The sequence below is a fragment of the Drosophila innubila genome, chromosome X (assembly GCF_004354385.1).
Source record: "Drosophila innubila isolate TH190305 chromosome X, UK_Dinn_1.0, whole genome shotgun sequence".
Classification (NCBI taxonomy): domain Eukaryota; kingdom Metazoa; phylum Arthropoda; class Insecta; order Diptera; family Drosophilidae; genus Drosophila; species Drosophila innubila.
Window position 1 is genome coordinate 24,583,305 of NC_047626.1, and position 13,178 is coordinate 24,596,482.

At 37.2% G+C, this 13,178-nt stretch overlaps 3 protein-coding genes across 3 annotated transcripts; 1 reads left to right on the plus strand and 2 right to left on the minus strand.

Moving 5' to 3' along the window:
• Positions 1 to 215: 215 nt before the first annotated feature.
• LOC117785066 (tetraspanin-33-like) lies at positions 216 to 1,918 on the minus strand. The gene is made up of 2 exons (XM_034622957.1): positions 1,297 to 1,918; positions 216 to 1,078 (listed from the first exon to the last, which is right to left on the minus strand). Exons 1-2 carry the CDS (start codon positions 1,709 to 1,711, stop codon positions 582 to 584), a joined length of 912 nt encoding a protein of 303 aa, XP_034478848.1. The 5' UTR covers positions 1,712 to 1,918; the 3' UTR covers positions 216 to 581.
• A 682-nt stretch (positions 1,919 to 2,600) lies between these two features.
• Positions 2,601 to 5,732, plus strand: LOC117788774 (seipin). The gene is made up of 3 exons (XM_034627640.1): positions 2,601 to 3,040; positions 4,135 to 4,622; positions 5,153 to 5,732. The coding sequence occupies exons 1-3, from the start codon at positions 2,757 to 2,759 to the stop codon at positions 5,464 to 5,466; spliced, it is 1,086 nt and encodes a 361-aa protein (XP_034483531.1). The 5' UTR covers positions 2,601 to 2,756; the 3' UTR covers positions 5,467 to 5,732.
• A 120-nt stretch (positions 5,733 to 5,852) lies between these two features.
• LOC117788764 (nose resistant to fluoxetine protein 6-like) lies at positions 5,853 to 11,364 on the minus strand. Its single transcript, XM_034627631.1, has 7 exons — positions 10,378 to 11,364; positions 9,055 to 9,296; positions 8,774 to 8,997; positions 7,393 to 8,131; positions 6,805 to 6,998; positions 6,280 to 6,742; positions 5,853 to 6,221 (listed from the first exon to the last, which is right to left on the minus strand). Exons 1-7 carry the CDS (start codon positions 11,174 to 11,176, stop codon positions 5,964 to 5,966), a joined length of 2,919 nt encoding a protein of 972 aa, XP_034483522.1. The 5' UTR covers positions 11,177 to 11,364; the 3' UTR covers positions 5,853 to 5,963.
• Between the last annotated feature and the right edge of the window lie 1,814 nt (positions 11,365 to 13,178).

A 13,178-nucleotide genomic window follows, 5' to 3' on the forward strand; every position in this document is an offset into this window, starting at 1 on the left:
TATATTTATTGATATATTTTAATTTATTTAAATTGACTTTTATACCTATATTCTTAAATGCATAAGTAAATTATATTATTGCTATCAGCTCATAAACATACATACATACAACATATGAAACATACATTTAGTTCAGACTTCTAAAAACCAAAAATAACTTACAAACTTTTTCGTTTTTAATTACATCCTTAGTTTAGTTTATAAAAATATTGGGATTGTTCGCGAAGAATATGTATTTAAATATTCAAGAAATATGCGAGTCTTTTGCTTATATCGAGTCTTTAAGCTGATAACTTTTGAACCGCAAATGTGTTGTGCAGTTGCAGATAATAGATTTAATTTCTTTTTTTTTTTTTACAAATAAGTAAATTCAAATACATACATCAACAATGTCAAAGAAAATACATGTGTATATTGGCTTTATAAAGCGCGTACTGAACGAATGAGATAAGAAATAATTTCAAAATAATGCTGCAAGAGCTTAAAAAAAATAATAGAGTATTTTGATTCCTGTATGCTTATTTCATAATGATTTGTCAAATAAGTTTGTCCGAGTAATACACGTATGCATATCGCTGTGTTTACGTTGCCCAGCGCGACTTTTGCAATTCGATTTGTCCTTCCAAAGTCTTGGCCAAGTATATGACCAACAATTGTATAAGAGCGATTCCCAGAGCAATGCCAGCAATTGTATAGAGATTTCGCTCTGCCCAGACGCGAACGATCTCAATGCAGCCACTGGTCCAGATCAGTTTACTGGCAGCTGCAACAGAATGTTCCTGCACTTCATAGCCGCACATAATGTTAACCAGTCCCGAGCTAATATCGGTTGCATTGATGCAGCAACTGTATGGCACGCCACACTTTTCCACCGATGGCGATGAGCAGTTAAAGTATTCGTTTTTAGCCCAATCCTGATAGCCGGCAGTGCTCAGACCACAGCACTGAAACTCTTTTTGTGCAAAATCAATAAAATTCTGTAGATCGGGATCATCGCGATAAGAGTGTATGATTTTATCAGTGAACTGATATTCCACGAATGAGTTCATATTTTGTGGAAAGACAAAGCAGATGATAGCTATAAAATAATATGATGGTATTTATGTTACTGAATGCTGGGTAATGTTAATGATCCTCTCTAGGGTTGCTGATAATTTAAAAAATATCAATAAATTATTTTGTTATCAAAAAATAGTGCACAATCAATATATTATAATTAGAATTGCTGTAAATATTTTTATTATTTTTATCAACAACCCTAATTTCGTGATATTTGCAATTTCAATCTCTGTTTACCTATGACCATTTCCATCAGAAAGAAAATCAACAGGCACCTCGAGTAGAACTTGAGCAGATGAGTATTTTCGCGCAGTGCACCCAAGCAGCCAGCAAAACTAACTACAAATATGACAATGCCTGCAATGATCATGACTAGAGATATGTTGAGTACAACATCGTAAATGTTTTCCAGCTTCACCCAGCCATTGGCATCATTCCATTTGTCCATAAAGGCATATATACCGATACCCAAAAGCAGTCCACCAAATAGCCAGAATATTAAATTTAGCATAAATATCATGTACTTTACGCAGGAGCTAACGAATGTAAATTGATGTGGATACGATATACGCTGATGCATGTCACGCACTTCGATGCCATAGTATCCACCGCCTCCGCCCCCACCACCACCATGGTATCGGTAGTTACTCATGGTCTTGTCTCTGTCTGGTTTTTACTTCACTTTTATGACCGTCGTTTGACGCACAATTTTAACATATACTCATGTTTCACTTAAAGCATTAAGCGTACTTTAGTTTAAACTAATTGTTCGTTGTTTACTTGAACGACTCTGCTGTTGTTTACTGCATTGTACATTTATTTAAATGTTTCACTCAATGTGTTTGGTTCACAAGTAAATTAAGTTCGATTGAACTACTCACCACACATTGGTATCGATATATCGATTGCAGAGCATAGATGTTTAAGAAATATATCAGCACTGTATTTTCACAAAATGCAAAACACAAATCATTTCTCATAAATTTAAACCAATTTATTGATGAATTAAAAGATGCATTTTTCATATCTATCGAATTGATCAGACTTTCGATAAAACATATGTAGTGATGGCAAAAAATTTCATTTATCGATTATTAAATCATATGATTAATTTAAGCCGAGCCATTATTAATCACAATTAATCGCAGAAAAATTACAATAATCGTTTAAATGCAAAATATTTAAATTTGCACCAATTTTTGATATTTTTACATATGAATGTGTAGGGCAACTGTCATTTAATCCCAACAACAAATAACAATGAAAGATAAAAGTGCACAGAAATGAATTTTTTTTATTTATTTAATGGGCAATTGAGGAACAGTAGCTTGGACAGGCGCGTGGTGATAAACCTGTTCCTTTTTTCAGTGCCAATAGAAATTAAATCGTGAATTGAGACAAAATAATCGATTAATGTGTACCATATGATCGATAGTGCCATCACTACGTGCAAGTGAGTGAATCAGCGTAGCTCCGAATTGATTAGACTTGCAAGTTGTTAACAACTGATAATGATAGCGCTTCGTCGAGCGTTCAAAGTTTGAACTTCATACAATGCAAATCCGGCAATTGCCATCATTGCCGATAAGCAATCCAATTATATCAGTGTTAGTAGTGTGTTACAATCGATGTATTTAATAGCTGTCGATCAGTTTGTGAACGGACACAGTCGTTGATACGGTCGCCGGAATCGCAACATGAATTTCCTCTTGCGTTTCATAATTTTCTGCTTCGATCCACTTGGTCTGGGTCGCCGCTTCTTTGTGCGTCCGGCTGTTAACTTAACGCTAAATGTCTACGATCGTTTTCGAAGCAAAGCTGATGAAAAAGTGGACACAGTGCGGGAGCTTGTATTACGCTTAGGATTGATTGCATTTGCCGTTGTGTTGATCATTTGGTTAGCCGTATTTATATATGCCGCCTTCTACTATGTCTACATGCCGCCAATATCGCACACGCGACCCGTCCACATGCAGTTCAAGTGAGTATTTAGACCCGGTATCTAAATGGTACAAGGCGTTAATAAGTTTATGGTCAAGCAGATTCGACCCCATAAAGTTATACAGTATGCCAAGTAATTGTTTTGTCAGAGATAAAAAATTTCGTATTGGTATTTTATTAAAAAATATTAAAACCAAATAGATCTCATTATTTGTTTTTTAACTTGCTTTAATAACCATAAGAAACGTTTTTTAAATAAGAAAATAAATTGAAAAACACATCTGTTTTAAAATAAAATGTGTACAATTTTTTTTTTGGCAACAATTCAGTTACAAAAAAAAAAAAAAATAAAACGTTTTTCGACAAATCTACCGGACTCGGAATTTATTCCGACATGACATTACAAAAAATTTAGGACCTAAAATACAATTTAACTTTTTATACCCGCTATTTAAAAATTAAGTTAAAGGGTATAATGTGTTCGTTGGAATGTATGTAACAGGGAGAAGGAGGCATCTCCGACCCCATAAAGTATATATATTCTTGTTCAGAATCAACAGCCGAGTCGATTGAGCAATGTGTGTCTGTCCGTCCGTCCGTCCATGTGAGTGCGTAGATCTCAGTACTACAAGAGATAGAGATACCAAACTTTTTTTTAAAATTTTAAATTTTTGCCACGCCGTCCCACTGAATCGCATCAAGATCGGACAAGTAGACGACAGTTATGACGAATTAATGTTTTCAAAGTAATACAAGTTATATCTTTAAAGTACTTTAAAATATTGAAATAAGTAACGGGTATCCTATGGTCGGGATCTCGACTATAGCCTTTCCCACTTGTTTAAATTCACTCTATTCTTTAAATTACTCTTAACGAGCTGCTCTTGGCTAAATAGGTATATTAAAGTTAACGGGCGTTTTCTCATAAAATTGTTCAAACATTTAAAAAAAACAGCCAGACTTTTGGCTAAACTTATTAACTTAATAGCTTAAATGGCAACACTGCTTGTTTTAATGTGTAAATGTATGAGACTGGGTACCGAGTATCAAACAGTCGAGCACACTCGACTGACGTATGCCACCTGATGGCATGAGAGCGAATTGTACATTGTATTGTATGTGATTTATTCATAGAACATGCTTGGAGACCAGCACACCCTGCACCTTTCCCCACGCCCACGTGTCGTTAACGAAGAAACAACAATTGCTGATGGTGGGACAGGCGTACAAGGTCATTGTCAACATTGATATGCCCGAATCACCGCAAAATCTTGAGCTGGGCATGTTTATGGTCTGTGCTGAGATGCGCGACTATGATTCTATGCTCCGTGGACACTCATGTCGATCAGCAATGATGCGCTACCGTTCGCCATTGATACGCATGATCTCGACGTGGGCGCTGAGTCCACTCTATGTGCTCGGCTGGAAGGAGGAGTTCCAAAAGGTGCCGGTAGAAATATTCTCACGGTATTTGGAGGAGCGACAACATCCCATAACCGATGTCTATGTCGAAATACAGTCACAAAAGATACAATTCTATACGGTAACATTGCATATCGAAGCTGATTTTACTGGTCTACGGTACATCATGTTTAACTGGCCCGTGGTCTCAGCCATTGTGGGTAAGTTCTGATTTAACTGAATCAATGATTGATCATTATACCCTTGCAGAGGTTATTCTAATTTTGTGCTGAAATGTGTAATGCATTAAAAGGCGTTTAGAATTTTGAAAATTGCAAATTTTTCATCTCAATCTTTTACTTTTTATCACGTCTTTATATCGTAATTGGCGTAAAACAACACTTTGAACTTGATTCTTGATACAAAAATTTTGCTAGTTCCAAAGTCGGAGCAACTACGAACTCTCATAACTTTATCAAAACTTAAACAATTTTCAAGCAGAATATCATTTTGATCATGGTTTCAACCCATCTTACACTTTGTGTATTTGGTATTTTCTTATACGTACTGACTAAATATAGACTACATTATCATACATTTAGTTGTTTCTTGAGATTGTGATTTATTGTGTTACTCTAACCAAACGATCAGTAGAAAACTGAATACAGGGCTCTGCAAGGGTATAAAATCTTTTTGCTTTTATAGAAAATAACAACTAAATTGGTATTTATTGTGTGTACTCCCTTTTCAGCCATTAGCACCAATCTATTCTTTATATTGGTCGTTTTTCTGCTCAGCTGGTACCACTGGTCAGATGCCACCTGGCTCCACAGTTTGCAAATCCGATACGCCCGCTTCACGAACCAGTTGCAGAGCAAAGCCAGCAGTGTGATACTCTCCAGCACGAGCAGTTTGCGCGATGAGGAGGAGTCTAGTTTCCTGGATGAGAAGTTCGACATTGCCGATGTTGGGGATAACGCTGATGATTTAATGCTGGACAAGTCCATTGACAAGGCCTCAGATTCCCAGACACTGCGTCAGCGGAAAGTTAAAGATAAAGCGTAATACACTGCAACAAAATGCAGTTTATTCGACATCACAACTATAAACGCAATCGCAACCCCAATCGCCACCTACAGGCTTGTGCCAAAGACTAATAGGTTTAGGATTATTGTAGTTACCTGCTGCGAAGCAGCGTATGCATTTCTATGAAGTATTTGCTCTAATTTTGCAATTTATACAATAAACTTGAAAGGTACTTAATTGTGTACGTAACCACAGTCATATAATGATGTACTAAAATAAGTCGACAGCAATAGATTCATATTTCTTAAAAGATATCTCTATAAAGTAAAGATATATTTTCACAACTGGGTACAGGGTAGCCACTAGTCGACAATCATCAATCTCAATTTATATATAACTGCGATGTGTCAGTATTTAGAGATTATCAATTTGTGAATACAAAGTCTCTTTTGCAATATTTCGATTTTCAATTCGTTACAATCTTTAATATGGAAATAATTATAAAAAGATTAAATAATTGTAATTTAAACATTACATTACTCGGAGGATTTCTCATCTTCTGGATCCGATTCAGAGGGCCAAATCGAATCAGTTGGTTCTGGCGAATCAGATTTAGGATCAGAGCTCTCCTCATTGGATGGATTTTCAGCTGGATTATCCTTAATGTTCGGTAGCAGAGGGTCACTAAAGTTGAAATCAAGTATCAGAAGTCCTATCTCTTGGGCAGGAAAATCAATAAGGAAAGCTACGATAATTGCGAAAAACACAATACACAGAACTTCCTGCAGGTTAATCTGTGCAAAGATGGGCCATATATTAATGTCTTGAAGGAAACTACATGAATATACTTACCAAATCGGACATAAGAAATTGATGTGGCTCCTTCACACTTGCTGTATTCCATAGAACCACCACATAGCTGGCCAATTGCAGGGGTATTTCAATACGTGACAGAAGAAGCACTGTTCGGGCAACATTTGGAAAGCGTTGCACCATACTTTTATCGAATGGAGCCATAAGAATGGACCAACCAATGCCTAGGCCAAGTATCAATGGACTCCAAGCCAGGTAGGCAGCGGCATCGCTCGATTTGTAGACGTACTTGCTCCGTATACCCGATGCTGGTGACCAAAAGCACCAGACTATGGCCATCATGGCGAGGACCCATCCCGTTCGCCTGAAACGTGGCGCAATCCGAAAGATTCCCGATTCACTCCGAAACAACAATCCGGCCCCAATGCCCAACAGATATGTGGTGGCTCGAGTGATTGGTGATGAGTAAATCAGATTCGCAGTACGATAGAATTTGCTGACACTACGGAATGGGAGTTTAAGATCATTAACATTGAATTCAAATAAATTCTGTTGGCTACACACTGAATGCCGTGGAATATGGATGGTGCCAGGTGATCGCGTTGGGTGCGCGAATAACGCGCCGCCACGGATATGGCATGAAAGGCGCCGCAGAGGAAAAATCCAGCCTCCGGATCGGTGAAGTAGAGCCACACGACCAGTGCACCCAAAAAGTATAGTTGCACGTCCAGTGAAAGTTGTACTGAGAGTGGTGAGCACTAAAATGAAAGGAATACTTATATGAGGATTACCTTTTATTATATCGCTACGTGGAGGGTATCATTAGTCTGTCAGCAACTGTGTAAAATATGTGAAGAGATCTTATACTCGATTCTATCAAATAGCTCAAGTAAAGTTTTCGAGTTCATTAACAATATTTACATACAGAAATCTGTCATGAAATGTACGTGATATGGATCTAACTAGTTGATTTGAGGAAAATTCCTATCTCAGGGAACCTTAGCTTCTTTCAACTGAGACAGCTGGTCACAGATTGATCGGAGAATTAACGATTTGAAAACTCATAAAACTCATTGATTTACTTGTCTTTGGGAATATTTCTTTCTGAGGGATCTTCTCTATCTCCTTCGATAGTCAAAAGATAACTCTTACCATCTCTTCCAAATCGGCGGTATTTTGAACACTCAGTGCACTACGCCACATATTCTCCTCACAGAGTCGCGCATTCTCGCCCACCAGAAGATTCCAGAGTGGACCAGCGCCCAAGTGGGGTAATATCCATGTTTGAAAGCCAAGTACAGCCAGAATGCTGGGCACATAACGACAGGCTTTGGTGGCGACATTCTTAAGGAAACTCAAACGACAAGTGGTCTCCATTTCCTGAGATAGCTTATGGGCAACCAGGAAACCGCTCAGCAGGAGCAACAAATCGCTGTAGAGCAAAGGAACACGGTACGCAAGGCTCCAGTAGCGATTGACGGTACCGACAAATGCATCCCGGTTTGTTATGGGCAAGTGTCCGGCCATGATGAACTTGAGATTCACATAGATCATGAATGTGGCCAATATTTTGAGTAAATGAATTAGGGGAAACTCGATATCCGGACTTTCTAGGGACACCAGCGATTTCCAGGTGCGATGCGGCGAGAATGCGTTCAGGATTCTCAAATGTAAAGCCGGAGAGTTCTCCTCCTGCTCCTTTTCAGTTGGAGAGATTTCACTCTCATTCACTTCCTCCGTTCGGTCTGCTTCATCAGTCTCCAAAGACTCTGACTTTGTCGACTCGGAATTGTTGAAATTGTTCAGGCGCAATAGTTTGCTGCTAATCCAATCCCAATGCTCCCAGACAATGGACAAGACACAGGCGAATCCAAGGGTGGCAATGCCAAAACTGTATAGAAAAAGATCATCTATTAATTATATTTTACAATGGTTGTATTAGGATAGGGTTGGAAAAAGAAAAATTACATAAACTCCCTGATTTGTTCTTATTGTGTTATTATTAAAGACTTCATTAAATTGATTGATTTAATATTATTACTTTCTTAAGGGCTATTTAGACCATATAAATAAACTAACGAACGGTCGTTTCGCTTCCAGTCTAGCTTGCCCTTTATTAAACAATTTTAACGGCTTAAGAAATCAAGAAAATATTAAATTTTACCTAGGTTCGAACCAAACCTTAGGGTACAGAAAACCAAACATTTTTAAAAATAGAGAAAACATTTTAGCTGTAATACTTAATCGCACCCTTCGTGCTGCTTTCGTCACTAGCGCGGACTGCCGTCCGCAGTGATTTTTTAAAAATATTTTTTGGCATTTTGACTTGCAAATCAATATATTTAAGACCAATACTGATTTTACAATCCAGTCCTTTTTTATTAGTGTAAATGGTATTATTATGTATGTATGTATTTTATCGTAATAAGTCTTACTTAATTTGGGAAATTATTTTTTAATCTATTGCAAATTATATAAATACAGAAAGAAAAAGCTGTTCTGGTATTATTCCCTGATTCCCTGGTTTACTCACATGCCCATAGCCAAGTTATTATCCTTGGAGAGTAGCTTCATAAAGTTCTTTCTCCGCTTTGTGGTGCAGTGCTCGTCCCGCACATCGATGTGGAACTCAATTCCCGTGTCGTTATAAGGACGCAGACTCGTTTCTATAATGGTGTGCACCACGTGGGCGGAACAGCCGTGTGGCACACAGATGCCCCAGTTGGCAATGCTGTAGCGTGGCGCAAAGTGCTTCGGCTGAAAGTAAGTCCCAAATTAGATGGAACTTCTGCTCCAACGAGATCCTGTACCTACGTTCTTTAAGTGTGCGTGCCATAGGCCACGTCCATGTAGCAAGTGTAGTGGATCCTTAAGCTCATTTGTCGTCGAACGCATCTCAATCTGGGCCAGGCAATACTTGCCGTGCACACGCGTCGCCTTTGCCGGTTTTGTTGCCTTCATGGATGTGGACACTTGGGTGCATTGGTCAAAGTCACCAAACTGGTTAATGTTGCCACGTAAAAGTCCGGCCCCGATTTTACCAGTCGCATCGAGCACTACAATTGCTCAAACATTAATAGCTCTTAAACCTTAGACTGTGTGTGGATGAACTACACATATATTTATTAGCTTTTAGGAAAAGTACAGCGCACCTCAAAAAAACGGCAAGAAAAAAATATCAAAATTTTAAAAAATTCTAAAAAAAACTCTGCCATAGAAAAAAAAATGTTTTTCGTCTTTTAGGGCTCCATATCTATCCAAAAAAGTCGGTTTGGTTCAATTCATATTTGGGTTGTTGCCTAGTGTAATTAAAACTATAATTTTCTTTTTAAATCGTATCTCACAAAAATACAATATACATAAGAAAATTAATTATCATTATATTTATCCGATCTTGATCCTGACTTATGGTAATGATTGATAATGATAAAAGTGGATACTCCAATTCGAAAAAAAGTATGAGAGTATATGGAAGGGAGCGTGGTAAAAATTTAAATTTGATCAGCATGGGGTTAATAGAAGTCTGTGTGTTAAATTTGGTTGCTCTATCAGATCCAAGTGATCAAGAATTATGATATTTTGAGGGGTTTTCCAACCCTCCTAAATATGCTTAATTCAGTACAACTTTACAGTGAAAAGATAAACTGTTTCTCATGAAGTACACAGGATATTAAAGTTCAACACAATTAGGTATTCATAAATTTACTAGAGAAAATATTGAACAGCTTTTTTAAAGGCGTAAGCCTATAGATTCATTGCAACAGTTGTTTTGATTTTAAATAATATTTTCAGGTCTCTTAGAGACAGACATTTCAAGCAAATATAAAATAAAATATCGTTTATGCTATGTTATTAACATATGTTATTTTACACTTTGTGTAACTTTAAAATACTTTTTTGTAGTCAGGGGTCTGGATCTGGCAATGTTGTGTAGAATATTTCAGTACAAATTGTTGTTGTCAGGTCTAGTATTTTCACACAAATACAACGATACGACGCTCTTTAAATACCCCAGATACAAAAAAAATATATTGTATAGTAAAAATAGTGTCTTTTGAGTTATAAAATACACTCTTGTACTCTACGAGTAACGGGTAGACAAAGTAAGAGAATGTCAAGGGCTAAAATTACACGTACTCTGCAACGACCATAATTTGTGGGATCTCAACTGTTGATGCAGCAGCTCCAATTGCTGATGACACTCGCCGCTCTTCACTTGCGCCACATTCCCAATGAACGCCGGCAGCGAGTGGATGAGTAGCTCCATGTACTCCTCGCTCTTGGACTGTTGATGCCTTGATGCCGCACTTGTCGCTCTCCCCGCCTCCTGTTTCTGTTGTTGCTGCTGTTTGCCCTTGGTCCGCTCCCGCTCCCGGTTACGGTCTTTACTTTCCGGTGTCTCCGGGAAAATGCTGTTGAACGGCCAACGTTTAAAATATGTAAGCCAATCAATGTCGCTTTTGATTAATTTCTGCTTATCTTTTTTTTTGCCTACTTGAACGGCGTCGTCGCCAGTTTGATCGATCAGCCAATGGAACCAGTTAATAATATTCGGATATTGCGATTGACTCTCTTTCGCTATCGCTTTATCTTTCTCTTTCACTTTCGCACGCTCTGTTGCTGTCTCATTTGCGGCATCACTTGTAAAAATGGTCAGAATTCGACTGAAAAGTGATGGTTTCTCTTCCTCCTCTTCCCCATCGCCATCGCCATCTTCGGTTTCCGCTTCCGTGTCGTTATCGTTATCGTTATCATCATTGTCATCATTGTCATCGTTATCATCCCCATCCCCATCCCCATCACCATCACCCTCGTCATCATCATTATCATTCCCAGCTGAATTTGGCTCATCATTCTGTTCCGATTGCTCATCATTTACCACATTCTCTGAATTATTGCCATCCTCATTATCATCGTCAGCATTGTCCTCATCCATGCGCTCGATTTTATGGAATTTAAATTTAGTTTTAACGGCTCGTCGTGAAGTAACCTTACGTATGCCCGCCGACACAGCTTCAGGGGAATTGGCACAATCAGAAGTATCATCATCTGACCCCTTGCACAGGTCACGGCTCACCTCGTGTGTGCTCAATGGGAACAACAATATGACAAATAATATTGCTAAATAAATGATGCGTTTCGTTGTTGTTGTTTTCGTTGTTGCTACTGCTGCTGCTGTTGTTGCTGTTGTTGTCGTTGTTGCTGGGGGTTGGCCGAGTACCATAATAATCCTGTAGAGCCCAGAGATTGGGCGCAGTGTAGGCCTAACAAATAGTTTATTCAACCTTTTCGCACAGACTAATTGTGCTCATAAGAAAAAATCCCAGATGAAAATAATTTACTTATGTATATGCCATCATATGCAATTCCCATGGACCGACCCTGCTCTCTCAGCTCTGAGCAGCTCTCTGGGCCTCAAACCTATTTATAAATTTTTACAAGAATGAAGCATTCGCCTGCGCAAATACTCGCATATTGCATTTTTTATGCATTTTTATAAAAGAGACCCTATCAGTATTTACGTATCACATACAAAAAAGTTGCAATACAAAATTGAGAAAAAATACGATAAAAATGTGAGACAACTATATTCAGCACCGAATCAAATATACCCTGGCAATAATATTGAATAGACTTAAACAATAGCTTTTCAATAAGATAAAGTGGAAATTTTGTTTAAAATTACGGTTTGACGTGAAATGTATACTTAAGGTAAGAAACTCCAACTATTACTATAATACATACATTTTATTATAATTAAAAAAAATATTATTTTTTTTTAAAAAATTTTACGTGTTATTTTATTAAACCCTAGATATACATTAACTAAAAACAAATAAGCAAAGAACAATAAACTATTGCATAATTATGAAATACAGACATGTGCTAATGGGGGATAAATTTTGCAAAATCGAAGCAACAGGTGTTGCTTATTCTTGGGAAAAATCTTTCTAAATAAAACCATTTAAATGAAGAGCAAAAATATATACTCGTAGTATAACAGTTTTCCACCAAATTGGGTAAATGTCATCTTAGCTACATCATAAAATGGAAATTCATAAAAATTCCTACGCTCTTCACACGCATATTGTCAATCATTCAAATCAGACATAAATTCTTTTATATATTGCGAAAAATATATTTATGTGTCTATATTACCGTTACTATACTTTAAATATTGTACAATTTTAGTTATAGTATTTATGCGGTCCAATTGTTGGCCTGCTGTGTTGCAAATACAGCTTGTTGTTGCTATTATTTTTATTGTTAGACCCCGTACTTAAAAAAAGTACAGGGGTCTATTGGATTTGTTTTAAAGAATATATGCGTAGCAGGCAAAAGGAGGCGTGGCAGACCCTATAAAGTATATATATTCTTGATCAGCATCAATAGCCAAGTCGATATAGCAATGTCCGTCTGTCTGTCTGTATGAGCGCCTAAATCTCAGAGACTATAAGAGCTAGAGACACCAAACTTTGTATGTGGGTTCCTCTATATTGCAAGCAAAACAAGTTTGTTTCAAAATTCGGCCACGCCCCTTAACCGCCTACAAATCGACATAGAAAATTTCATATCCAAATTATAAGAACAATTTAAAAGCTAGTGACACATTAAATGTTTAAATTTAATTTATTTCTTTTACTTTGTAATTGAGTACTAAAACAAGCAATATGACCATTTGGCAGAGTTGTTCCTAATTAACTACTTTTTTAATGAAATCGTCATTTCACTAGCATTAAAAAAAGTAGTGCTAGTGAAATCGTCATTTAACTAGCATTGAAAAAAGTAGTGCTAATGAAATTTCATTTCACTAGCATTGAAAGTGTAGAAAATCGTCATTTCACTAGCATTGAAAGTAGTGCTAAAAATTATTTAATTGGCATTAAATTAAAATTTGTTATATAATGCCAATGAAAACCCATTTTAATTAGCATTGA